Genomic DNA, 24,984 nt, shown 5'->3' on the forward strand with positions numbered 1-24,984 from the left:
CCCCGCTCGACGCCGCCCGAGGGGCCCTGGGCCCGGCCCCGCCGCAGCCCCCGCCGGGGGCCCGGTGCCCGCCGCAGCCGCTCGGGAGGAGCCGGGGCGGCTCCCAGCGCCGGGGCAGCCGCCGAGGTGGGTCTCGGTTTCCCCGGGGCGGGTGGAGCGGCAGGGCCTGGCTACCGGTACCGGGCCTGGGGCCTCGCCGGGCCTCGCCCCCCCGTCCCGGAGCTCCGCGGGGGGTCCTAACGCGGCGGTTCCGTTACCGGGAGGCCGAGCGCGGGGCCCTGGGGCCGGGGGGAGGCCGGCCGAGCCCCCACGCCCCGAGCCCTCCCTCCGTCTCCCCGGTACCGTTCCCTGCCCCGCCGTGAGAGCGATGGAGGCCCCGGCTCCCTCTGCTCCGCCGGAGAGAGCCCGCAGCCGAGGGCAGGGCTGCTTTCGCTCATTCACCGGTGAGAAGCAACCCCGAGCTGCCCGGCCCCGCTCTGCCAGGGCGGGACCCCGGGCGGGGGGCCTCTCGGCAGGAGTTCACCGCAACAAGCTCCCCTGCGGGGGTCATACCGTGGGGCTGGCGGCTTTGCTGGGAAAGAAGGGCCGGAGCACGCTTGTGTTCGGCTGCGAAACTGCGAGGGCTTTGCTGGAGGTGGGCGAGGGGGCCGCAAAGAGGAGGCCGTGGTGGGGTTGCGGGAAGGGGGGTCTGGAGCCGCGGCGTTGGTGTGAAACGTGGGCTGAGCAGGTAAGTACCTTCACTTCCAGGAAAACGAAGCGGCTGCGAAGCTGGCAGCGCCTGGGATGTCTTTATTAACTCCTTAATTTCATTGCCAGTCCCTGGCTGGAAGGGGAATCTGATTCCTGACAGCCCGGATCTAACGCGCGTGTCGGGAGCCTCTCTCGGCAGGGACAGCCACTCTGCTGTGGGTAATTAATGGGTAAGCTGGGTCAGCTCGGGCTGTTCAACCTTTAACTCTGCTGGCGGTGCCCCAGAGGCTGGCCGTCGTGGGGGGCTCGGCTCGCCGCGGGGCTCTGTCCCCCCGGGGGAGCGTTCTTTGCTCCCTGCTTCTGGCACAGCAAGGCAGTAGCTGTGGCTCGGCCTCCGCAGCGCTCCCGCCTTCCCCTTGTGAGGGTCGCCTGCGCTCGGGCTGCGGCTCTGCCTGGGGTCCGGCACGGCTCCCGAAGCTGTGGAGACGTCGGACGAGAGGAGCCGTGCGTAGCCAGGAGGCTGGCAGGACGTGGGTCCCGTCTGAGATGTGCAGGCAGAGTATTTCGGGGCTGCCTGGGGAAACGATTTCTTTTCTCTCTCTCTCTCTTTTTGAAGTGTGAGACCTGTTGTGCTGCTGCAATTTTCCTGTTTCTTACGGCTCAGAAACCTCTGCTTCTAGCATTGGGAAAGGATGCGTGAGTGTAAGCGACTGCGTGTTTGGAAATGCTTAATGAAAAACAGGTAAATTTTTTTTCGGATGCTAAACGAGCTTGAGGAACAGGCAGGACGCGCTGTCTCGGAGTGATGGAACGGGTCTGGCCACAGCCGTTGGGGCATCGGAGCGGCTCCCGTGATGCTGGCAGGCCGGCGTCACCGCGTTCCTGGAAGGTCTCGCCAAAAGCTGGCTAAAGACCACAGATCCGTGGAGTTTCTTCTTCCACATACGTTTTCGCTGCTGAAACGGTTTGGCTACTGATTCTTCTAGCTTGGTATTTTTCTTTGCTCAAAATGGAAATTGTGGCTCTTTGATCAAGAGCTTAAAACCCGGTATTTGTTACTTCAGATGCTCCTTGTGTCAGCAGTGAGAGGAGCTGCTGGAGGGCCAGGCGGGAAGTCCGCTGGACAGACCGGCGCTCCGAGAGGCCCGCTCTTCCTTCCTCCTCCTTTGGCAGCATGTCTCTCGTCTCTTCTCTCTGGAGACGTGTGGTAGCTCCTCAAATCACAGGATCTCGGCGTTTTCTGCCTTTCCCTCCAGCACCCCCAGCTCTGTTCCTCCCGTTCACCCTGCCGCTTCTAGCCTGGGTTCTGAGCACCCTCCTCTCTTCCACCCGCTGCGTGGTGGACGCGTGGAGGGGATGAGCCACGCAGGAGATTCTCACTTGTCCTCTCTGCGGGGGGTTTTGTCCTGCTAGGGCAGAGGGACGGGCTTGACAGTGGAACACCGCTCCCTTCTCAAAGTCCACGTTACGCGCAGGGTGGTTTGATGTCTTCTTCCTCCTGCCCTTTCTTTTTGAATTTCAAGGGAAATTTTGTTTTGAAATCTCTCGGCTGCTGCGTTGCACTGCTGCCCGGGTGAGCTGCGTGACGGCGTAAAGGTGAGGTGAGCGGGAGGATGGGGGAAGGAGCTGCCTGTTCGCATCGCTGATTCCAGCCAGGAGAGAGCGGTTAGCTCTGATAAGGCAAAGTGCAAATCCCATCTAATCATACAGATTTTTTTTGTTTTCAGCTCCTCTTAGGTTTAGTATCTCTTGGAAAGATTTAATTTCAGGCTTCGCTGTGAGCTGTTTGTGGTGTCTGCTTCCAGCGAGAACAGCAGAGAAGCAGGAGGTCTCACTGATTAGATTCAATATCTGGGTCACTTACCATTACCTGTGTTTATTCTCTGGTCTGTTTTGATATTGGAAGAGGATGAGATAAAAGGAACATGTGCAGAGAGAGATAAGTACGGCTGGAGCTGCCCCGGGCAGAGGCCGCCTTCTAAATGGGTTTGCAGACGAGCTTTTCCTATCAGTTTCGGGTCCTGCGTGAGGAGATACCCGGTGTGTGCAAACAAGCTGGCTTCTTTTCCTCCCCTGCACTGGATTAGTGGAGATCCTTGATATCCAGAAGCCAAACTGGACAGAGTCCTCCCTCCCGTGCATCTTTCTCAAAGAAGAGTCTTAAGCTTTGTGAGCTTTGTCGCTTGCTTCAGGAAGTTAAAATCATTTCTTTAAGCTTTGTAAAGCCGATAAACATCACTGTCAACTCCTGGTTTTCTGTAGCTGCAGATTTTCTTCACTAAGTCACTAAGTTTGCATATCAGATTGACTACTCTTTCCTATACTACATTTTCAAAGCTGGGGGCAAGGGGAAGCATTCTTCCAGAACTTAGCGCTGGCATTTCTACAAAAGCTGAGACTCTGGTGGGCTGGAGACCACCAAAGGGAAAAGCGAGCAGTGGTGCGCGTCTTCAGGTGGCCGGTAACTCTGGCTCGGGCTGTGTGAGTTCTCCAGTGCCCCAGTTTCTCGGTCTGTGGTGAGAAGGCTGGAGTCTCCCAGGATGCTGCAGCTCAGTCAGCATCTCTAGAGTGCCACGGGCTCCGCAGCGGTGTTCAAGGCGCGAGGTCAGTTGTGTTAGCAGAGATCTTGGTTACTGCAGGTGTCGGGCAGCAAGCAAGGAGCTGCCAGAGCCTCCCCTCCCGCGATGTGGAGCGAAACAGCAGCTTCTGATCTGAAAGCGGCGGCTTTGCAGGACAGCCTGATCCCCAGCAGCCTGCTGAGGAGCAAGTTTTGCATTTTAGCAGCTGCAGAAATCAGAAACTTCTGGTTTGAAACCTTCCTGCAGCGCTGAAGCTGTCGGTGACTTGTGCACAGGCTGTGGCCAAGAACCTTGCAAAACCTGACGGCTGAAACGTGCGCGTCTTGGTCCCAAACCACCTTCTCTTCATGGAAATGTTCCCACTTTTTTTTTCCCTAGACCTGGCTGTATGTGTCTTATTTTTTTCCTACTTAGCAAGTTGTTGTCTGGGGGGAACATGGCACCTCTGTTGATTTGATTGTTATTACCATCTTTTGAGATCTCTGCACCGAGTCAGCTGTGAAGTGGAGAAGCGGGTTGGACAGCCGAAGCGCCGGTGCCTGTCTCTTCAGATAAGAAAATGAAGGAAAATCAGAAGTCTAGGATAAGAAATGCTTTCCGAGTCTGTTCCTTATCCAGTGATAGCAGGTTTCTACGCGCTTCAGGCCAAAGTGCTGTTAAAATCCTGTTGGGTTTAGACCTGACCTCCAGAGTTTAATAAACATGACGGCGCATTTAGACTGTGGCTTCATGTCTTAAAACTCGTAAGGTTTAGGCCTGTGCTCTTTGTATGGAAGAGTCGTTCCACATCTCCCTCTGAGAAATCACCTGCTAGTCTCTAGCCCAAGGTTAACCACCCGTGGTTTCTCTTCCGTGCCAGCTGTGTCCTTCAGAGGAAATCGAGATTTTCTTCCTCCTCATTGTTTTGCATTACTTTTTCTAGAACTGACCGAATTCCTCTGGTTCATATACTGATATATACATATACATAATACTAATATATATATATTATATATATATAATATATTATATATATATACACATATACATATATATATGTATATGTATATTTTTATATATATATATACATATACATATACAAAATACTGGATTCCTCTGGTTCATGCTTCTCTGACCAGGGTCGCTTTTCTCTGCTTCCCTGATCCCTGTAGTTCTGTCTGGGAATGGTGAATTCAAACTGGGAAGGCCGGAGCGGGGACAAGACCTGCAGCAGATGGGGTTTTGCCAGTATTTCGCACCACACAGCTGTCTCTTCTGGAACTGCTGTGCCTGATAAATCCTAGGATCTCATCGGTTTCCTCTCAGGACCATTTTCTGCTGTGGTTTATGGTGGTCACAAAATAAGCAGGACAGCCTTGTCCCTCCTCCTGGTTCTGGCTGATGGTCGCGGGTTGGATTATCTTGTTTGTTTAAAAAATTCATTGACCCCCTAACGGTGACTCCCTGTTTCTTCCATTATGTGCAGTTTTTGAGGGCAGGCAGTTTTCAGGTGCAACTTCATGCTCCTCCTCTGGGGTGCTGGTGATGTCTGCAAAAGCACCTGCTGCAGCTGGCCTAAACAAGGGTGAAGCACCCAATTTTGTGGAGGCTGCTGCGTCGTCGGTGTGGTGTTAGCAGTGAGCATGGATTGTAGGGACTGGGAACAGCTTGGCAGCGTGCCTGATCGCGCGGTCACTGGGAGAACGCAAACGTGGCGCTGGTGCTGGGACCTGGCAGTGAAGGTGTGCGATACAAAACTCTCCAAGCTCTGTGTTGAGTTGTTTTTCATGTCCAAATGGTGCCTGGGAGGTAGGTGACTCTCCCCTCTGGCCAGGCTGCCAGTCGTCATGCCCTCTTCTTTTCTTCCTCCTCTCTTCTCGCCTCTTCTGCCAGTAAACTGCCAGTTGTGTGGGACAATACCAGCTTTCCTAATGCGATCGCGGCGCCTGGCGTAGGAGCGCAGAGCGGGATGCGATGCAGCGGCACTGCTGAGTCACCTCGTTCTTTCCCCTCTCTCCCGGCTGCTCAGGATGTGGCGGAGGCGGCTGGTGGGTCTGCTCCAGGTGCCGTGCCAGCGGCGTGGAGGCACCGGCCATCGCTCGCCGTGGCTGCCCCGTGACAGAAGGACCGTCCTCGCTGCTGCGGCTCGCTGGCGTCACACGGCCCCAGAGTCCCTCAAGTGTGCCTGGCAGTTACACGGTGACCACCTAGGTGGGTGTGCTGGGGGCTTTTCCATCTGCCTGGGGAGAGGCGTGGGATTTTCCTGACCTTGTTCCCCAGGAGTGGGTTTTTTCCTTCTGATATGGCCTGTGTTAGAGGGGTGCACGCTGGAATCTTCGCTTTGGGAGTTCCCAGAGGCAGGTTTGTCTGCTGGTGGGAAGTCTTTTATGATAAACGAGGCCGTGCTAAATTGGAAATCAAATCGAGGGTTTGCTGAACAATAACTGTGTCTGAGCCCTGCCTGTCAGCCACTCGTGTTCTGTGCAACGCCTGGGGCTCTGACTTCAGGGGGATGGCTGCTTTGGTGGGTGCCCTGCTCTCTTGCCGCTGCTTGTACAGGTTTTCCTTAAAACGCTGAGGCGTGGAACGCGGTGGTTGGAGCGGGTTTGCAAGCAGCCTGTCCGTCTGCGCGGCTGGATGGCGCGAGCGGCAGGAGGCAGGGGGGCAAAAAAGCCTTTTTGATGCCAATCGTACCTCGCTGGGACACTGCTTAAACAAAAAGCAAGGAGAGTGTGTCTCCGTGTGAAGTAGTGCAGCAAGCCAGTTATAAATGCTGTCCAATGCTGGATTTTTCCTTTTTGTTTTCAGGAGTGGCTTGGTGACCGAGGCACGTTGGTGCAGTGTCTGTCTGCCTGGGGGTGCCTGCTGAGGCTTGGGAGGTGTTGGTGCTCTGAGTCACCTGTAAGCAAAGGGAATTGCTCGGCACTTTATCCAACACAGTGGTCCCCAGAAAGCATATTCTTGTTTTCCCACTGCAGAGTGACCTCGGATAGCTGGGTTACAAAACCAAGTAGGGCTAGAGCAGGGAGGGCTCTCCTGTTGCCTCCGCTGGCCCTGACCCCCTGCTGAAGGGCCTGGAGTATTCCTAAGCTGTCCCGGGATGCAACAGGGAGGAGGTTTGTTGTAGCGCTGAATGGCCATCAAAGCTTTGCGTCGAGGTCCGGATGTTGTCCGTAACGTTGGCGCAGTTTGGATGTTGTTGTGATTATTTGGTTGACCCTTGCCTGTATTCCTGTGCTGGGGTCTACAACCATGTTACGTGCAGCAGCTGCTGTACAGCACTGAATTTCCTACTGGTTGAGGAGAGGTGGTAGAGTCAGCATGTGAGCAGCATGTGTGTTAGCCATGCTCCTTCCTGCTGGAGGACCAGACTGCCTGTAGGCTTGGGGAGAAGGGAGACCATGGAGATATCACCGACAGCCAGGCCTGCTGTGAAGGTGTTCTGCCTGATTGCCATCACAGAATCCCAGCATGGCAGGGGTTGGCAGGGACCTCTGTGGGTCACCCAGCCCAGCCCCCTGCCCAAGCAGGGTCACCCAGAGCAGGCTGCACAGCACCGCGTCCAGGCGGGGCTGGAATATCTCCAGAGAAGGAGACTCCACAGCCTCCCTGGGCAGCCTGGGCCAGGGCTCCGTCACCCTCAGAGGGAAGAAGTTCTTCCCCGTGTTCAGCTGGAGCTTCCTCTGCTTCAGTTTGTGCCCACGCGACGAGCTGGCTTAGCTCACGCAGGGAGGTGCGAAGTCTGACAGCCGCTGCATCCCCTAAAGTGGGGTTGTAACTCGTGGGCGCTCAGCTTCACCTCTTGGCTCGGTTCTTTCTCGCTGTTCACACCAGTGCATCCGTTGAGCCCGTCCTCCTTTGCAGAGCTCAGATACGCCAACACGCTGATGCGCTTCGATTTTGTCTGGCTGCGGGACCACTGCCGCTCTGCTTCCTGCTACAACGCCAAGACCAACCAGCGCAGCTTGGACACAGCGAGCGTGGACCTGGGGATCAAGCCCAAAGCTGTCCGAGTGGATGAGACCACACTCTTCCTCACTTGTAAGTGGCAAAGCGCCTGTGCCCTTCGTGTTTTCAGGACCACCAAGCCCTGCCTGGAGGGAGTGTTGCTGGTGGATCCCACCCTTAGGTCTGCTGGGGGAGGGCAGCCTTGTCTCTGAGTGGGTAGCTGTTGTGGGAAGAGGTTCAGCTGTAAGCAGATATTAAACACCGCTTTTCTGAGCAGCGCTGTTGCTGTGAACATGCCTCGGTCGGAACATTGTGCCTGTTTTTCCTCCCCCTCCCTCCCCCCCAGCCCTTTTTGGGTAGAAACATCTGTATCTTCAGTGTCTGGATGGTTTATTGGTTTGTTTGAACACAGCAGCAATGCAGGCAGTGAGCAGATTGGGCAAGAAATCTTGCTTTTCCTTATCCTGTGCTGTTTGAGCTGGTGTCCCTGGTCAGAACTCACAATTTCTGTCCTTTCTTCTCGGCCTCCTGGCTGCTTTCTTCCTTTTGTTGTAGCTTACCTTTATTTGTGGGCTTCTCTTCAGTGCTTGACTTCTCCTTGGAGTCCTGTCCTGCCAATAGAAAACAAACCCTCTGAAGCTGAAATAAATTGAAAAAACGACAGTGCTTTTAGGACTTGTGGCCTTAACCAGATAATATTTTGAGTGGCAGCAGGGTGCAAAGAGGCTGTCACCAGGCAAAATGAAAAGCATGAGGACTGTCCTAGGCCGGCGGTTGCACTGACCGCGGCCTCGGGCTGTGCGGTGCCATTGCGGTGACTGTGACCCTTCTCCCCTGTCGAAGGGCCGGACGGGCATGTGACGCGGTACGGGCTGGAGTGGCTGGTGAAGAACAGCTACGAGGGGCAGAAGCAGCAGGTCATGCACCCACGGATTCTCTGGAACGCAGAAATCTACCGCCAAGCCCAGGTGCCTTCCGTTGACTGCCGGAGTTTCCTGGAGACGGACGAGGGGCTGAAGGAGTTCCTGCAAAACTTCTTGTTGTATGGGATTGCTTTTGTAGAGAACGTCGCTCCCACCAAAGAGGACACAGAAATCTTAGCGGAAAGGATCAGCTTAATCAGGTAACTGGGGCTGCCCTGGGAAGGCCGCTGACTGTTTGTTTGGAAAGCTGCTGCCCTCTCATCCCTAGATACTGCGTAGTGTGGCCTTGTTTGCACACCAAAGGTCTGGGTCTGCTACAGTCTCTGGCCAGTCCGTTTGAGCCGAGATGGAGTGTTGCACTGCGGGGTCAGACCTCTTTTTAGGGGAGAGCCTGGCGTCGCGAGGTCTAGGGGCTGCCTTGGGAGCATGCGACGGCCTCGGCGGCAGCGGGACCCTGCACAGAGGAGTGGCTGAAGGAAGCAGCCAGCCTGGGAAGACTGGAGCTTTGCAAGGAGAGACATTTCCTGTTATGACTTGAAAGGTTAGGAGGGCAGCCCTGGCCCTGGGAGCCAGAGAGGTCAAAAACAATTTGTAGCTCTCGCTAAAGGATTGAGAAATGCTGCTTCTGGGTTTGTTAAAACACACCAACAGCATGGCAAGCCGGGGTTTGAGCTTCAAGTTTTATCCAAGCTGCAGAAACAGTTTGACTTGCCTTGGACCAGTGGAAGAGAAGGGATTTCTTCTCATCAATAGTGACCCCAAACAGAAGTGAGGGGCTCCAAGGAATAACCAGCCAACTTTTTTTCTCCAGCTTCCCTCACCCCATAGCCCCCGAGTACCGTTTCTCCTTGCCCTCTGTTCCCTTCCACGCGTGTTGCAGGGGAGAGGTGGGTGAAAACGCAGGATCCGAAGAACAAGAAGTGGGATTATTGGGCAACGCCGTGGCAGCTACGAGCAAGGGCTGTCTGCACTCTGGCAACTCCTCATGTCACCCTGTGGCATCCGTGATTTCACTGGGGCTGATGTCTGGTGTGGAGAGCTCTGTGTTTGTGGAGGGGAAGCAAGGCTCGTTGCCATCGGTCTCCTCAGGGAGGACGGAGAAATTAAATGCTAGAGGAGGCGTTAGAACCACCACCCCCTGACAGTGTGGATTTTATGAAGCTGTTCTGCTTCAGTTTTCTGTGTACGTAAGGCTGGAGGGGAGTAACCTCAAATGCAAGAGGGTCTGCTGTACCACCCCACCGATCCCCGCAGCGCGCTGCGATAACTGCCCGCCTCTTTCACAGGGAGACCATTTACGGCAGAATGTGGTACTTCACCTCCGACTTCTCTCGGGGAGACACGGCCTACACCAAGCTGGCTCTGGACCGTCACACCGACACAACCTACTTCCAGGAGCCCTGTGGGTGAGTGCTTTTGCTGCTTCGCAGACACACAGCGCGGAAGGCAGGAGCGATTCGCAGCGATGCCGTTGTGTTGTCTCCAGTGCTGCTGATGGGATGTACTACTTGTAGTCAGTCACCCAGCAATTCGGGGTCACAGAATCTCAGCACGTTAGGGGTTGGCAGGGCCCTCTGTGGGTCACCCAGCCCAACCCCCTGCCCAAGCAGGGTCACCCACAGCAGGCTGCACAGCACCGCGTCCAGGCGGGTCTGGAATATCTCCAGAGAAGGAGACTCCACAGCCTCCCTGGGCAGCCTGGGCCAGGGCTCTGTCACCCTCAGAGGGAAGAAGTTCTTCCTCGGGTTCAGCTGGAGCTTCCTCTGCTTCAGTTTGTGCCCATTGCCCCTTGTCCTGTCGCTGGGCACCACTGGAAAGAGTCTGGCCCCGTCCTCCTGACCCCACCCTGCAGATATTTAGAGGCATTTCTAAGGTCCTCTCTCAGCCTTCTCTTCTCCAGGCTGAACAAGCCCAGCTCCCTCAGCCTTTCCTCATAGGAGAGATGCTCCAGTCCCCTCCTCATCCTCGTAGCCTCCCGCTGGACTCTCTCCAGTAGCTCCTCATCTTTCTTGAACTGGACACAGCACTGCAGATGGGGCCTCACTAGGGCAGAGTAGAAGGGGAGGAGAACCTCCCTCGCCCGGCTGCCTGCACTCCTCTGGATGCACCCCAGGATCCCATTGGCCTTCTTGGCAGCCAGGGCACACTGCTGGCTCCTGGTCACCCTGTCATCCCCCAGCACACCCAGATCCCTCTCCACAGAGCTGCTCTCCAGCAGGTCCGCCCCAGCCTGTACTGGTGTCTGGGGTTGTTCCTGCCCAGGTGCAGGACCCTGCCCTTGGCCTTGTTGAATTTCATCAGGTTCCTCTCTGATCGCTCTTTCCTATGCTTGAAGCTTCTAGGGCTTCCAGAAGGCAGGCAGTGGAGGGTTTGGCTGGTAGACAGCTGGCTGCTGCTTGGTGTTGCTGTGGTTCAGGTCGCCGTTGTAGCCAGAAAGAAGGCTCAGCGCTGTAGCCATTTCTGTGCTGCCCTGAAGCTGATCTAACGGTCTCCTCTGAACCCACCCACCTCCGCCTCCGAAGTGACGTGCGGCATTCAGCCTCCCAGAAACGAGCAGCGGGTTTGATTTGTCTTTCGGGTGCTTCTGGCAAAGCACAGCTCCTCCTGCAGCACGTGCCCCGTATCACAAAGCTGCCGAAGAAGTTTTTGCTTTGGCTTAACCCAGTCTCTCGTGCTGCTGAGCCCTGTTGGGGGACGCTCCAGGGAAGGAGGGAGAGCACCTCGCCCTGGCACAGCCTGCGGTACCTGCCCATGCCCTCCCGGGCCGCGGGAGAGGTGTCGGACGGACGTGCTGTGCTCTGTGCCATCGCTCCGCTTCGGTCCCAGCAGGCTGGGGCTTGCGTTGCGGCCGTGGGGCAGCCCTGTGGGTCGTCAGGAACCAGGCTTCCCCGGCCCTTCGAAGCTCCCACCTGTCTGTGCCTCTAAAGTAGTTTGTTGCTGCAGCGTTGTTCCCTAAATGCAGCTTGCAAGCTGCTTTTCCGAGACAGCCTCTGGGCTGTGAGTTTCGTACACAGCTGGAGAAGGAAAGCCCACAGCCCTGATCGTGGTTCGCAGTGAAGTGCCAGAAACTTGGGCTTAATTCAAGCTTAATTTTTTTCGGTCTACTTTCAGCTGAAGAAGGGAATCATCGGGAAATGGCCTGGGGCAGAACGGATGGAAGTGCTGTGCTCGGGATGGAACTAGGGCTGCAGAGAGAAGTCACGCAGTCCTCGCCTCCTGCCCTAGGGCAGGGTTAGCTCTTCCCCAGTGAGGCCGTTCACTGGCTAAAGATCTTAATGGGAGAGGTCCATGGGGCATGGCTGCAAAAGCCCAGCAGGACCAAGGGGTGAGATCTGTTGGCAGCGTTTGGATTTCAGAGCGGCCCCAGGACGAGGGGGAATGGTTTTAAATTAAAAGAGTGTAGAATTAGACTGGATAGAAGGAAGAAAGTTTTTACTGTGAGGGTGGTGAAACCCTGGCACAGGTTGTCCAGCCGGGTGATGGGTGCCCCATCCCTGGAAACATTCAAACACTCTGTGATTCGGACCGGGAAGGGTAGAGTTGCCCAGGCAGCGCTCTGGTCTGCGCCCAGCCCGGCAGGGAGCTTTAGCGTTTGTTCCGAAGCAGCTCAGCATCACGAGCAAAGTGAGTGGCTTTTATTGTGCTCTGTGGAGCTAGAAGTGTGTGCCTAAAGCCCAGGTCCTGCTGCACCCTTCGGGCTGGAGCTAGTTGGGTTCCCTGTTTTCAGTGAACATCTCGCTGCAGAACCCATGCGCTGTTGTGGCCTGCACAGTGTTACCTGCTTGGCTGACTTGTTTTAGGAGCTCACAAAATCTTCCCCAAAATCAAACAAAGAAGTAATTAGCAATCAGAACTTCAGCCTACAAAAGAGCTTTGATTAAAGTGCTCGGTGCTGGAACTATGGAGCTCATTAGCTGTTTTTTTACCTTTCTTTTCCACTTGGAAGTGTTCCCTTCGGGTAGGTGTATTCTCATCTGCAGCCAACTGAAGCATACATCAAACAATGACAGCATGGGCTAAATTAGTAGGGCTAACCATTAATGCTTGCAGCTCTGCAAAACCGGAGTTGTGCAGGAAGAACATGAATTTCTGGCTTTCCTGAGCCCCCATCTCTGCCAGAAATGCCTTCTTCCCAGGCTGTTTCAGACTTGGTTCCAAAACACTTGAGACAGTCTTTGACCTGCTTCTGAATGAAATGAGGTGTTTGTCAAGAAAGATGTGTTCATCTGAATGTGGGCTTTCCCCCACTGCTTGGGCTGAAATCAGCCAAATCTGGCAAGTCTCAAGTTAAATTATTGCTAAGGGTAGAGGACAGAAGCTCCCCAAGCTATGGGAGAGACTGCAGCGTTATCTCACTGTCGGGTACCAAAGAGCCGGCCCTCGGAAGAGGCTTCCTCAGTGCCCTCAGCTGCAGGAGGAGGAGGATGCCTGCGGGGCACAGCGTGTCCTTTGCTTCAGCGCTTGTGGACTGACTCTGTAAAATCACCCTGACACCGCTGTGGGTAGCAGGGCGGTTAGAGCAGCAGGGCGAGAAGGTGAGGGTGGAGCTGGGAGGCCCCGCCACATCACTTGCTGTGGGACCTGGTTAAGAGGCCCCGAAGGGAGATTGGAAGATAAAGGCTTTCCCAGAAGGTCACAGTTAATTTTCTGACAAGTGAAGTTGGTACACTGTGAAAATGGGGAGTAGGTGGCTGGAGGCAGCTCCTGGGTGTTTGTTCCTAGCAGTACAATGCCTGCCTTGCTTGGATGAAGGAAAAGAAAAGCTTCAGAGAAGTAATAGAAGGACAAAAGCTGAGTTGGATGGCTTCCCACTAGGGAGGGGATGTCTCTAGGTAAGCTTCTCAGCGGGAACTCCTCTGCTCCAGGCTTTTCAAAGGGTCTCTGTGAGGGAGGGACTGCTGACTGCCTGTGGGAGACCCTGAGGTGCGTGCCTCTGAATGAGAGTCACCCTGCACTCCTCTCGTAGCTCCTGGAGACCTCAGCAGCACCACCTGCATTTCTTTGGCTGTCCTCTTGTTCTGAGATGTTCCAGGGAAGTTGGTTTCATGCGTTTGAACCTCTGCATCCCACTGCCTGGATGGACCCTGGGTGATGCAGGCTTGATCCTACACCACGTGAAGTCTCCCAGACTCACGTCACTTGATTTGGGAGGCAGCTAACTGCCTTCTCAACAAGCAGGTGAGAGGCAGTCAGGAGGACGGGGCCAGACTCTTTCCAGTCGTGCCCAGCTTCTTGCTGGTCTGTCTCCGTTCCCTGTGGGGTCTTAGTGAAATGAGAAGGGTGGTGCATCCATCCACATCTGTCTGGGTCCATGGGAAGCGCCTTCCGTCCGCGGGACAGCCAGCCAAGGTCTTCTCTTGTGCTCTGGATTCTCTTGCCCATGCAGCATCCAGGTGTTTCACTGCCTGAAGCACGAGGGCACGGGCGGGCGGACGCTGCTGGTGGATGGTTTCTACGCGGCAGAGCAGGTTCTCCAGCAAGCCCCTGAGCAGTTCGAGCTGCTCAGCAAGGTGCCGTTGAAGCACGAGTACGTCGAGAACGTGGGAGACTGTCACAACCACATGATCGGAGTTGGGCCGGTGCTCAATGTCTATCCCTGGAACAACGAGCTGTATCTGATCAGGTAACGTCCACGTGAGGCCCCTTGCTTATGGGGAGGAGAGGGGATTGTGGCAGACGGTGGTGGTTTTCCAGGAGATAGCGTTAACGAAAAACCAACTGAAGTTTGAGGGGCAGGGGTGAAACCACAGAAACACCCGGCGTTTCCTTCTGGGCCGTGCGTTGCTGCTTTAGAGGAAGTGTCAGAACCACCGATACAAAGATGAGTGTCAGTGCTGAGCTTTGATTCTTCACTCCTGTCATCCTCCCTGCAGCTCCATGCCCTCATCTCGCTTCGTTTGAGCGGCAGTAGAATCCAGCCTTTCCCTGAAAGAGCCTCTGGAAACTAGCCTGGCATAACAGGGAACAGGGAGAGCGCAGGCTGGTCCCATTCCAGAGGACATTTGGGCTGCTTTCCGAAACTCTGGCTTGGCTTGGTGCAGGAGGGTGTGCAGCACTGCTTCGCACTCGTGTTCGGAGCAGCCCTCAGTCTTGCCCATTGCTGTGGCCCGTCCTTCCGTGGAAACCCACCAAGAACAGTTCTTCACTTGAGAGTAAACTCCTCCTCGCTCTGTGTTGTGTCATCTCCTGAGGGTCCTGCACGTGCAGCACAACCTCCCTAGGCATGCCTGTCGCTTCCCTTAATACTGACTCATGCTGCAGGCTCCTGAGGTTCCCGCTGGAAATGCCTGGCTGTGCTCCTGGAGCCATGTGGGCAGTCTCCTATCTCTTCTTTACTTTTCAGGTACAATAACTATGATCGTGCTGTCATCAACACCGTGCCTTACGATGTTGTGCATCGCTGGTACGCTGCTCACCGCACGCTCACCGCGGAGCTCAGGAGACCGGAAAACGAACTGTGGGTCAAACTGAAGCCGGGCAAGGTAGGAGTTGAATCACAGAATCACAGCAGGGCAGGGGTTGGAAGGGACCTCTGTGGGTCCCCCAGCCCAACCCCCTGCCCAAGCAGGGTCACCCAGAGCAGGCTGCACAGCACCGCGGCCAGGCGGGTCTGGAATATCTCCAGAGAAGGAGACTCCACAGCCTCCCTGGGCAGCCTGGGCCAGGGCTCCGTCACCCTCAGAGGGAAGAAGTTCTTCCTCGTGTTCAGCTGGAGCTTCCTCTGCTTCAGTTTGTGCCCGTTGCCCCTTGTCCTGTCTCTGGGCACCACTGGAAAGAGTCTGGCCCCGTCCTCCTGACACCCACCCTGCAGATATTTAGAGGCATTTCGAAGGTCCCCTCTCAGCCTTCTCTTCTCCAGGCTGAACAAGCCCAGCTCCTTCAGCCTCTCCTTGCGGGAGAGATGCTCCTGTCCTCTCCTCATCCTCGTAGCCCTCCACTGGGCTCTCTCCAGTAGCTCCTCATCTTTCTTGAGCTGGGGAGCCCAGCACTGGTCACAGCACTGCAGATGGGGCCTCCCCAGGGCAGAGCAGAGGGGGAGGAGAACCTCCCTCGCCCTGCTGCCCACACTCCTCCTCATGCACCCCAGGATCCCATCGGCCTTCTTGGCAGCCAGGGCACGCTGCTGGCTCATGAAGCTGGGAGGCTCGTGTGTGTTTGGTATGGGGGGGAGGCAGGGTGCTCCTTTGGATGTGCAGCCTTGTTGCCGCTAAGGTAGATGCTTCGGGCGAGCTCCGTGTGCTGCAGTTTCCCTCTTCACAGCTCTTGTAAGGTGCCCTGCGTTACAGCACTGGCATCTGGGGGGAGTGTGCGTCCTTACTGTCCTAAAAGAATATGAGCTTCCAGGTAAGGCAGAAATGCTGAGTTCAGCTCTGCCTCAGAGGAAAGTTAGTGCCAGCTGGGGGAGAGAAGGAAGATCTTTTCAGTCACTGAAATGAGGACCCTCAGAAGCAGAGAGCCTGGGAACACCGAATGTTCAGCCTCTGTCTTCTTCCAGAAGAAAATTTTATTTTGATGGAAATACAGAGGTGTGGGAAGCTGAATTTACTCCTGGGGTCGTATTTGAACCCTCACATTGCCAGCAAGTCACAGGAGTCCTAGGCTATCTTCACTGTCCCAGAAATGACTGAGGTGCCCTAGCACACCTTGGTATTGAAAGGAGAAAGCTTCGCCCTGCGTCTGAAGGGCTGATGCTGGGTGCAGCTTTGGAGGAGTGGGAAGAGCTAAAGCCACGCTTGTGGACTTGAAGGTATCTCTGTGCATGGCTTCTTCCTTCAGCTGTGCCTGCTCGAAGGGGTTTTATTCCTACCGGGTCTAGATCCAGCCTGAGCCCGGGGCCCCGACAGCGAGAGGGTCCAGCGGAGAAGGTGGTCCCATGGGAGCCCCTGCAGCTCCCCGTTCCCAGGGATGCCGGCGGGGACTGACACTGCGGAGGCAGGAGATGGCCAGTGGCTGGTGAGCTATTGCCCAGCCTCTCCAGCAGAAAAGCAGAGAAACGGCTCAGAGTGTGTTTCTGTGCTTTGCTGGCTGTCGTGCAGAGCAGGACTGCTGGCTTCGGGCAAGACAGCTGTGCTGGATCGCAGGAAACATCTGGCCGCGGTCTCATGCGCTGTCTGACAGCGGTGAGCGGGCGTCGTGCCCACCGTGGCGTACCCTGACTTGCTCTTCCAGTCTCTTGGGCGCTCCAGCTCCGGGCCCTGTCGTGTCGGAGGGTCCTGGCCCTGGCTGCGGTGCTTGCCCTTCTTCTGACGGGCTTTTCTCTTCACCCGCAGGCGCTGTTCGTGGATAACTGGCGCGTCCTGCACGGCCGGGAAGCGTTCACCGGGTACCGCCAGCTCTGCGGCTGCTACCTGACGAGAGATGATGTGCTGAACACCGCGCGCTTGCTGGGACTCCAGGCTTAGCCCCGTCCACGCTCCGCGGAGAGGCGGGCGGGCAGGCCTCCAGCACCACCACGACGAAGACATTGCGCATACCTCAGCCCCCTCTGCCCTCTCCGAGCAGCTCTCGCTGCCTGCTCGGGGGAGGGAGCAGGTGGAAGCCAAAGGTTACGGGAGCTTTGTGGGACCGCATTCTGCCTCGGAGCACAGTCAGCCCGTGCTGCCTGCGCACCCAGCCTGGCCTTTCCAGCCGGCCAGTGTGTCGCTGATCACACCGTAGGAGTGCTCCCAGCGCCTGCTGATGTGGAGTGCTCCTCCAGTTAAGTGCCTTCAGGATTTGAAATCTCTGCTTTTTTCCCCGTTCTTCAGCCTTTTTGTCAGCTGGCAGCTCTAGGCCTTTTTTTAACAGAGCGCAATGGAAATCTCTGGGGTCTTGTCTCACCCCAGGCTGGACTTCACCTCTTGTAGAAGAAAATTAAAATCTGTGGTCCCTGTCTGATGAAAATGCCGCTCCTCAGGCTGAGGGCTGTTGGCGTCTTTCAGTGACGGCTTTCTTAAACGTGCTGCGTACCCCGGTGACAGTCACTGACACAAGCCAGGCTGCCTGAGGGGTGGACAACCTGGTATAGTTAGGGCATTTTAGAAAAGATTTAGGTTAGAGGGAAAGGGGGAGGTATGAGATCTGTGTGTTGGGAAGGAGAGATGACTGTTAGATGAGGATGTGAGGGATGTATTGCTCGTGTTTCCCTAGTTCCCAGTAACGGAGCGCGTGTGTTGCTGCTGCCGGTCGCACTCTGCTTCTGTCAAGGGCGAAGGCGCAGCAGGTACAGTATTTGCTGACAAATTTCCTGCTGCGCCTGCTCTTTCCTCTTTTCTAAAGAAGGAGTTTGTGTTAGGGCATCCCTCCATGGCTGCTCGAGGAGGCTGGCCGTTGGGGTGTTCTCACCAGATGCTCCTGCGTGTGGAGGTGCTTTGCAGCTCCTGGTAGTGGGGAGGGTAAATTGGAGTCTGCCACAGCGTAAGGAACAAAAGCAAATCCTGTCGTTGTTAGAAATGTTGGAATTTTAGAACCAAGAGGAGATTTTAGGTTTTGTTTATTTTTCATCCTTCCGTGTCTTTGGGCACGTTCACTCTGCTCTGACTGGATCTTACACCAGGGCCCGTCCCTCTCACTCCTGGCTTTCCTCTGCCAGCGAGATGCTCTGGTGTCCAAGGGACAAGTGCAGCGCAGATGCGTGTGTGCTAAACTTGCTGCCCTTGATCAATCTGAATGCTGAATGCAAGACCCTGGTGCTGAGACCCTCCTGAAAGCTGCTTCTCGTGGGGGCTGAGCTGCCTGGTGCTGGTGTTGCCCAGCTGCTGTGAGCTGCTGCTGCCGGCCCCGGGAGCTGGAAGGGGTTTCTGGGAGGCTTGGCGGGAAGCTGTTGGTCAGAGGACATGCGAGAAGGTGAAGCGTGAGCGATGGTGGCAGGTCATGGAAGCTTGCAGTGAGCTGGCTTTGCCAGGTACATCTCCCAGGGCCTGTGATCGGCAGCCTCCGACACAGGCAGGAGCTTAGATTTTCCTCTCGGCTGAGCCAGTGGACTCCTTGAGCAGCCTGCAGCGTAGATCCTGGTACTTTTTGTCAGGCACTTTGTCTGTAGGTTCTCCTTCGGTGCCAGTTACGCCAGCAGAACTTGGATGGGAAGTTTTACAAATCTTCATTATCCCGTCGCGGTAGGAAGCGACAGCAGCTGCGCACGCTGTCCCTCGCGCAGCTCAGACGTTCCAGGGCTGGCTTCACCCTGTGCTCGTGGGTGGAGCGGTGGCCTGGAGCGCGGGGGAAGAGGTGGTGACGAAAAACCACCCCTGTGTCAGCTGGCAAAGGAGGGGACGAAGGACCCTGGTCAGTATTTGAAACCCTTAGGCAGTGGAGCCCCCCCCTCTTTCAAATTTTTTGAGGGTATCAAGGGTTTCCTGGACTCTTTTTGTCTCCCTGTGCCCACAGGGTGCGGGGGAAAGCGCTTGGATAATGCGGAAAGCTTCCCCTCGTCAGTGAGATCGGGTTTACCTTCCCCTGCTCCGGGGACCGCCGTCCTGATCAGCTGCAAGCTGAAAATCTGCCGCTGCCCCGAGCTGGAGCGCGCAGAACTGGCTGGCACACGGGAGAACCGACCCGAGTGTGGTGGTGACAGATTGTCGCGACGTGGGCACCTGTCTGGTGAGGGACGGGGTGACTGGAGCTCTGCCTCCGGCTGCGGTCTCCAGACACCGACCTCCTCTTCTGAGCCACCTCCAAGGCACCGCGCTCCTCGGGGCGGTTCCGTAATCTGCCTCATCGGTATCGTTCAGATTAATTTAGCCGCCCCAACAATAAAATGTGGAGTGGAGAGAGCTTTGAAATCCTGTGCTTCGCCTCCCGCCACTCCCCAGGGGAGCGAAACTCCTCCTTGGCAGCTTGTGAGCGTCAGAACTGGACTTGAAGGCCCAAGACTTCTCGGCAGCTGCCGCCCGTCTGGTGCGGGCGTTGGTTGTGCCCTGTTAGGGACAGGTTCTGCTTGCTGTAAGGATCAGTCTCTGTAACCAAGGTTTATCGATTTTCAGCCGATAAATGACGGACTGTCCTTCCCGCTGCGCTGGTGCTCCAACGCGTGCGTTCCAGACGCTTTCCAAAACTGAGAAATCAAGCCTGCAAATAAATGATTCATAAAAAAAAAAAAAAAAACCAACCCTTAACAAAATACGTATCTTCAAGCAATCATGAACTTGAAAATGAGTCTGTGTTACCCGTCAGAAGTGGAATAAAGGCGAGGAGCAGTACATCGAGGTATCTCTGGTGGCTTCTCCTCGGTCATGCTGTCCCTGGCCGCGTGATGGCAGAAGATGCAAGAAATTAATGTTGAAAGCCAGGGCCGGGTCCCCTCCCCCGGTGGCTTCAGGGCTGGGGGTGAGGCCGGTTCTGTTCCTGCCGCTGCGTCCATCGCTTTGGAGAGCCCCAGGAGCTGCTGGTTAGAAGCTTCTCTGGCTGTGAGCGTTTCCAAAGAGCTGGTTTTGTGAACGTGTGCCTGGGTCTAGACAAACGCTTGTGGAGGAGGGGAAGGGAGGCGAGGAGCTCCCCACCTTTCTTTCGGTGTTGGGGATGTGCTGGGGGAGTGGAAATCACAGAATCCCAGCGTGGCAGGGGCTGGCAGGGCCCTCTGTGGGTCACCCAGCCCAACCCCCTGCCCAAGCAGGGTCACCCAGAGCAGGCTGCACAGCACCGCGTCCAGGCGGGGCTGGAATATCTCCAGAGAAGGAGACTCCCCAGCCTCCCTGGGCAGCCTGGGCCAGGGCTCCGTCACCCTCAGAGGGAAGAAGTTCTTCCTCAGGTTCAGACGGGAGCAGGGAGTGGAGGCCATGTGGGGATACGGGAGGAAAGCGGAGCTGCTGGGAGGCACCTGAGGCAGGGTGGAAGCGGAGCTGAGCAGGGTCTGGGGGCAGCTGAGATGAGGGGAGCTGTGGGAGGGCAGTGTGCACTCAGGGGCCCTCAGTGTGGTCCCGTCTGCTACCAAGGGCCAACTCTCCATGACCTTGTGCACCCATCTGCACCTTCAGGTGCCTCCACTCACCCTCTCCAGACTGCCCAGTTTTCCCCCCAGTGCCCCCCCATCCCTCCATTTGGGGTCTTGTCCCCCTGGGATCCCCTTCCATCCCCTCAGGACCGCTCTCCATCCCCTCAGGGCTGCGGTAGAGCCCGTCCTTCAGCTTTTGGTGCTGCCCAGGGTCCCCATCCATCAGCTTTTGGTGCTCCCCAGGGTCCCCTGTCCTTCAGTGAAACCAGAGCCCCCCCATTTACCTGCTGGTCGCATCAGGAGCCCCCAGGTTTCCTCCAGTGCGCCCCAACTCTGTTTCCCCCCCTGTGTGCTGCCGAGCCCCCCAGCTCTCCGCGCTGCTCGGCGCATCCCTCTGCCGCCCTTTGGTCCCCTCCGGTGCGGCTGGGAGCCGTTGGCTCCTCACAGGACCTGCATAAAGGAAGAACCGAGCTGCTTTTGACCCAGCAAAGAGCAGTTTGATGGGAAGAGAGGCTACCAAGAAAGGAGGAGGAACACAGCGTGCTTGCGGCCCTTCGATCCACGCTTCCCTCGACTGATCTACCTGTAGCGAATAAAAGCCTTTTCTTACACAAAAAATGTTTTAATTCTGCACTTGCTGTGCTGAAATGACTCTTAGCTAAGCTGAAAAGTATTTACATTTTTAGCTTTAGTCCTAATTTCTTTCCTTTTTGGCTACTGGAAAACATAGCGGTAATTTTAACAGAGTTCTTCAGCTAAGTTAACCGAAAATATATTGCCTAAGGTTAATAATGAACTTAATTAAAACCTGAGTTCAAGGCTGAGCTGCCAGGGAGACGGGAGCGGTTTTGCTGCGGGAACGGAGCGATGTGAATTCACAGCAGAGCGAGGCGGAAGCAAACGGACGCGCGGCGAGCGTCCCGCTCCGGAGCAGAGACCGAGCGAGGTGGCCTGTGCTCGGCCCCAGCACCGGGCTGGCCGCGGCGCGTGGGCTAGGAAGGGCGACGCGCCGACCACGGCGCAGACCTCGCGGCAGCAAACCCTCCCGGAAACCCTGCTTTACACCCCCGGCTCCTCTCAGAGTCGTAACGAATCCGCAGCGACAGAGGCACCTCGGGGTTGGGTTGAGGGATCCGAGCAGCGACGCGTGAGCGCTCGGTCCCCCACGCGCCAAATAATCCGTGTCTGCCGACCCCACCCCGGCTCTCTGCTCGCCCACCTTCTGCTGCCGACCCCACCCCGGGTCTCTGCTCGCCCACCTTCTGCTGCGGGACTGGGACGGCCTCCCTCGTCCTCGGCCAGAGGAACGGGGCGCTCCTTGCTGCCCTGCTAATGGGAAGTGCCCGTTCCCAGTTCATCGCTGTTCGTTAATTGGAGCCTCAGGAATGGAATGGGGATAAATATATTAAAAATATATATTTTTATATTTTTATATTTACATTAATATTATTATATATTATTATATATTTCTATTTATATTATATTCATAATATTTATATATGTGTTTATATATTTATAAATCTATAATATTTATATATTATATATTATAATATACATTTTATAAATATATGATGTAATTATATATTATATAATATATATTATATATTACATATTATATGAATACATAATATTTATCTATCAATATACAAATATTTATAAATATTATAATTATTTATATATTTATCTCTATATAAATACATATAATAAATATATAAATATATATAAGAAATATATAAATATGAGGGAGGGAAGCAAATTCTCACCTGGTCCCCCTTCAAGAAGTTCAACAGATTTAATGAAAGCAAGGGGCAGGTCTCGGCAGAGCCGCAGGGGTCCCGTGCTGGCAGCAGCAGACGGCGATGTTCCAGGTGTTGGTTACTCTGCTGTAATTCCGCAGCAGCCCGGCTGCCAGAGGCATCCGGCTGCCCGTGCTTGTTCGCCCCTCGGCGCGTCTCTGGGGGCTGGCGGGGCACCCTCTGCTCCCCGCGGCTCCGGCTCCGCTGCCCGCTGGCCCGGAGGGGCAGGAAAGGGAGAAAACAGCAAGGTTTGTGTAAAAACCCCGGCGGGACTCCCCATAAAACCAGCTGCTCGAGCACAGTGGGGTTTCTCAGATGGCAAAACGTTTTACAGGCAGGGGTTTTATGATTTTACTGAACAAAACTGCAGGCAAAATTAGGCTTGGGGGTCAGAAGCTCCTGCTTGGCCCCCCCGGGGCAGAGCGGTCCTGGCTCCGCAGAGCTGGCAGCACCGTGCCCGAGGAGATGCCCACTGGGAGTTCCGACGAAGAAGACTGAGGTGAAGAATTTGAGCCTGAAGACACCGGAAGGGAGGAAAGCCGAAGCTGTAAGAGGCAGCAAGCAGTGAAACTCTGCTACGAAGCAGAGGAGAGGACGTGAAACAAGGAGAGAATAAAGATTCCCAGAAGTCGGAGCTGCATTCCAAGCAAATATCGCACGTTTCGAGAAACAATCCCTGCCCGGCGGCGGTTGAGGATGCTCATGGACACGCAGCCGCGAGCCCCGGTGAAACGCCAGCGGAGCTTCCGCCGTCAGCGTTTGCCGAGTCCGACTTCGTGTCCAAACAGAGGAGGAAGAGGACGCGTGTGAAGGGCGCAGAGCAGAGCAGCCGACTGAACGTGGGGAAAGGAGCGTCCGGCCCTGCTCCCGCCTCGAAGTCCTGCCGTTCGGCATCGGTGGTGCGGGTGAGTGGTTTTCCAGGAGCTGCGGGTCGCTGCCGGCCCTCCGTCACCGAGCTGATGGGCACGGCGCTGTCGGATGCGGGGGTGGCCGGTGGTGCCACTCCGTGCCCAGCAACGTGCAGGAGGGGCAAAGCCGTGCCCTGCGGGAGTTTAGGGAAGGAAGAGATGAGCACATTTCAAACGGCGAGGCTCTATCTATCCAAGTCCTGAAGGAGCTGAGATTTAGCTCATCTGGGAGAGCTCCGGGCACGGGGACAGCCCCTGCCAAGGCTTCGCAGCAGCCAGGCTGCAGCAAATCACCCGGAGAAAGGGTGCACAGAAGCTTTTTCCTCCGCTTTCCAGGGTTAATCTTGATTTCCACGAGGTTTTTCATTTTGTTTCTGTGCCCCTTCCCCGTGTTTGCAGCCGTTGTGTCCATCTGTCCGGGTACTGCAAACAGATGCTTTTCCTTTAACGTGGCTCCAGGTGAAGGGGATTTGAAGGCGATTAGGTGAGAACAGGGCAGGGTTTTCCTACCAGGGTGTTGATGAGTTGTGGTCCATAAAATCAGCCTCAAAGCTTAAGGGAAGGGAAGGGAAGGGAAGGGAAGGGAAGGGAAGGGAAGGGAAGGGAAGGGAAGGGAAGGGAAGGGAAGGGAAGGGAAGGGAAGGGAAGGGAAGGGAAGGGAAGGGAAGGGAAGGGAAGGGAAGGGAAGGGAAGGGGGGTTGCGGCATTTTTCTGTGTACAGAAGGAATGGGGAGTAAGTACTGCAGGTGTGGGGGGCAAAGGTGGGTCTTTCTGTGAGCAGCAATGATTACCTGGGCTCTGGTACGGGCTGGGGGAATTTCCAGTATTCCCTGAGTGTTTTGGGGGCGGAAGCAAGCAGCAGGCTGCTGGATTCCAAAACTAGCTGATCCTCACGGGGAAAACTCGCTGCTGTGTCTTGGGTATGGTGGCTGTTCACAGGCTAAAAGGGAAATGAAGGAGCTTTACGCTTTCTAGCTTTTCCTCCCCAAAAATTGGAGAAACTGGGTGGTTTTAGTGGTGTCCAGACATCGGGCAGAGAGGCTTGAGCTGGTGATGCCCGGGAAGCTGGTTTCTTCATGTTGAAATATAAAGTCATCACGGTGGAATAGCCGTTTTTTCCCCTTAGCTTGAGCATTTCTTGGCTGTGCTTAGGTTAGACTTCAGCTTCTTTGCACTTGTGACTCTTTGAGGGGTTTGATTCAGATGCTTGAGCCCCGGCTGCTGGGGGAGGCGAGTCTGGCTCTGCGGAGCCCTGCAGAGCTCTGCCTTCCCGGGGACGCCAGCTTGCCTGGGTGGTGGTATGGAAACGCGGGATTTGGGTGTGGATGCAGCAGAACTGAGAGGAACAGGGGAAAAGCAGGTAGGGGTGGGTTGTTTATTTGGGAGGAGTCGAGGGGGGCGAAAAAGCCTGGCAAAGGAAAGAGGAGGGGGGGTAAAAGGGATGGCTCCCACCTATTTTCTCTCCCAGCGTGCTCTCCAGCCGGTGCTTGCCCCTGGTCCTGCAGCAGAGCTGAGACCGGGCGGGCTGGTGAGCAGGGCAGGGGCTCTGGGACCGCATGAAAGGGTGGGGGGGGGGTAGGAGGGGGTCTGGGGGCCTGCTGCCAGAGGGGTGTTTGATGCGAATGAGCGCAAGCCCCGGCAGCTGCAGAGCAAGAGCAGGATCGGGCCCTTCGCATGGCGCGTGTCCCCACGGGCTGGTCGGGGGCTGCCGGTGAAAGCACCGTGCGCAGTCGGTGATGGTCTGCCGGCGGCTGGCCCTCCGGAGAGCTGCTGGGGTGCCCGTTTGGCATCGTCACTGCCTGGCATCCTCAGGACCCCCTTCCCCGCACCAAGACCGCTCCTGAGGAATCACGCAACCCGCCTGGCTCGGCTCCCCGTGGCATAAACCGGACTGTTGAACCCCAAAGTGATTTATACTCGCCTGAACAGCGATGCCCTGTGTAACACCCAGATTCAGAGGGTGGTTCCCAGCTCGAAGCTCAGTGAAAGAACGAGCCAGGACATCTGCAGGCTGCCTTCAGGTTGCTCCTCCTTTCGTACGTCTCAGTTCCGTGTCGGCGGGGAAGGCTGTGGTTTAGATCTTGGAGGTGGGAGAGAAGGCAGCTGGAGATGCCGCCGAGCCGGAGCTGACCCTGGGCTGGGGTCGGGGGAGAGCAGAGGGCATGGCTGGAGGGGCCTGGGATGGGTGTCCTGTCCCAGGGGACAGGTGAGAGGGTGCCTTGGGAAGCAGAGCTGCCTTGAGGAAACAGGCAA

General features: G+C 55.9%; 1 protein-coding gene across 2 annotated transcripts; it reads left to right on the forward strand.

The window, feature by feature from the left end:
- The first annotated feature begins 18 nt into the window (after positions 1-18).
- TMLHE (trimethyllysine hydroxylase, epsilon) lies at positions 19-20,645 on the forward strand. 2 transcript variants are annotated; one of them, XM_075435900.1, is made up of 8 exons: positions 19-126; positions 5,278-5,459; positions 7,113-7,289; positions 8,040-8,319; positions 9,406-9,525; positions 13,506-13,742; positions 14,463-14,601; positions 16,390-20,645. In XM_075435900.1, the coding sequence occupies exons 2-8, from the start codon at positions 5,279-5,281 to the stop codon at positions 16,519-16,521; spliced, it is 1,266 nt and encodes a 421-aa protein (XP_075292015.1). In that variant the 5' UTR covers positions 19-126; position 5,278; the 3' UTR covers positions 16,522-20,645. The 2 variants fall into 2 exon arrangements, with proteins under 2 accessions (XP_075292015.1, XP_075292016.1); XM_075435901.1 differs by lacking the exons at positions 19-126; positions 5,278-5,459 and adding an exon at positions 6,067-6,149.
- Positions 20,646-24,984: the final 4,339 nt, after the last annotated feature.

This window comes from Opisthocomus hoazin, chromosome 14, assembly GCF_030867145.1.
Source record: "Opisthocomus hoazin isolate bOpiHoa1 chromosome 14, bOpiHoa1.hap1, whole genome shotgun sequence".
NCBI lineage: Eukaryota > Metazoa > Chordata > Aves > Opisthocomiformes > Opisthocomidae > Opisthocomus > Opisthocomus hoazin.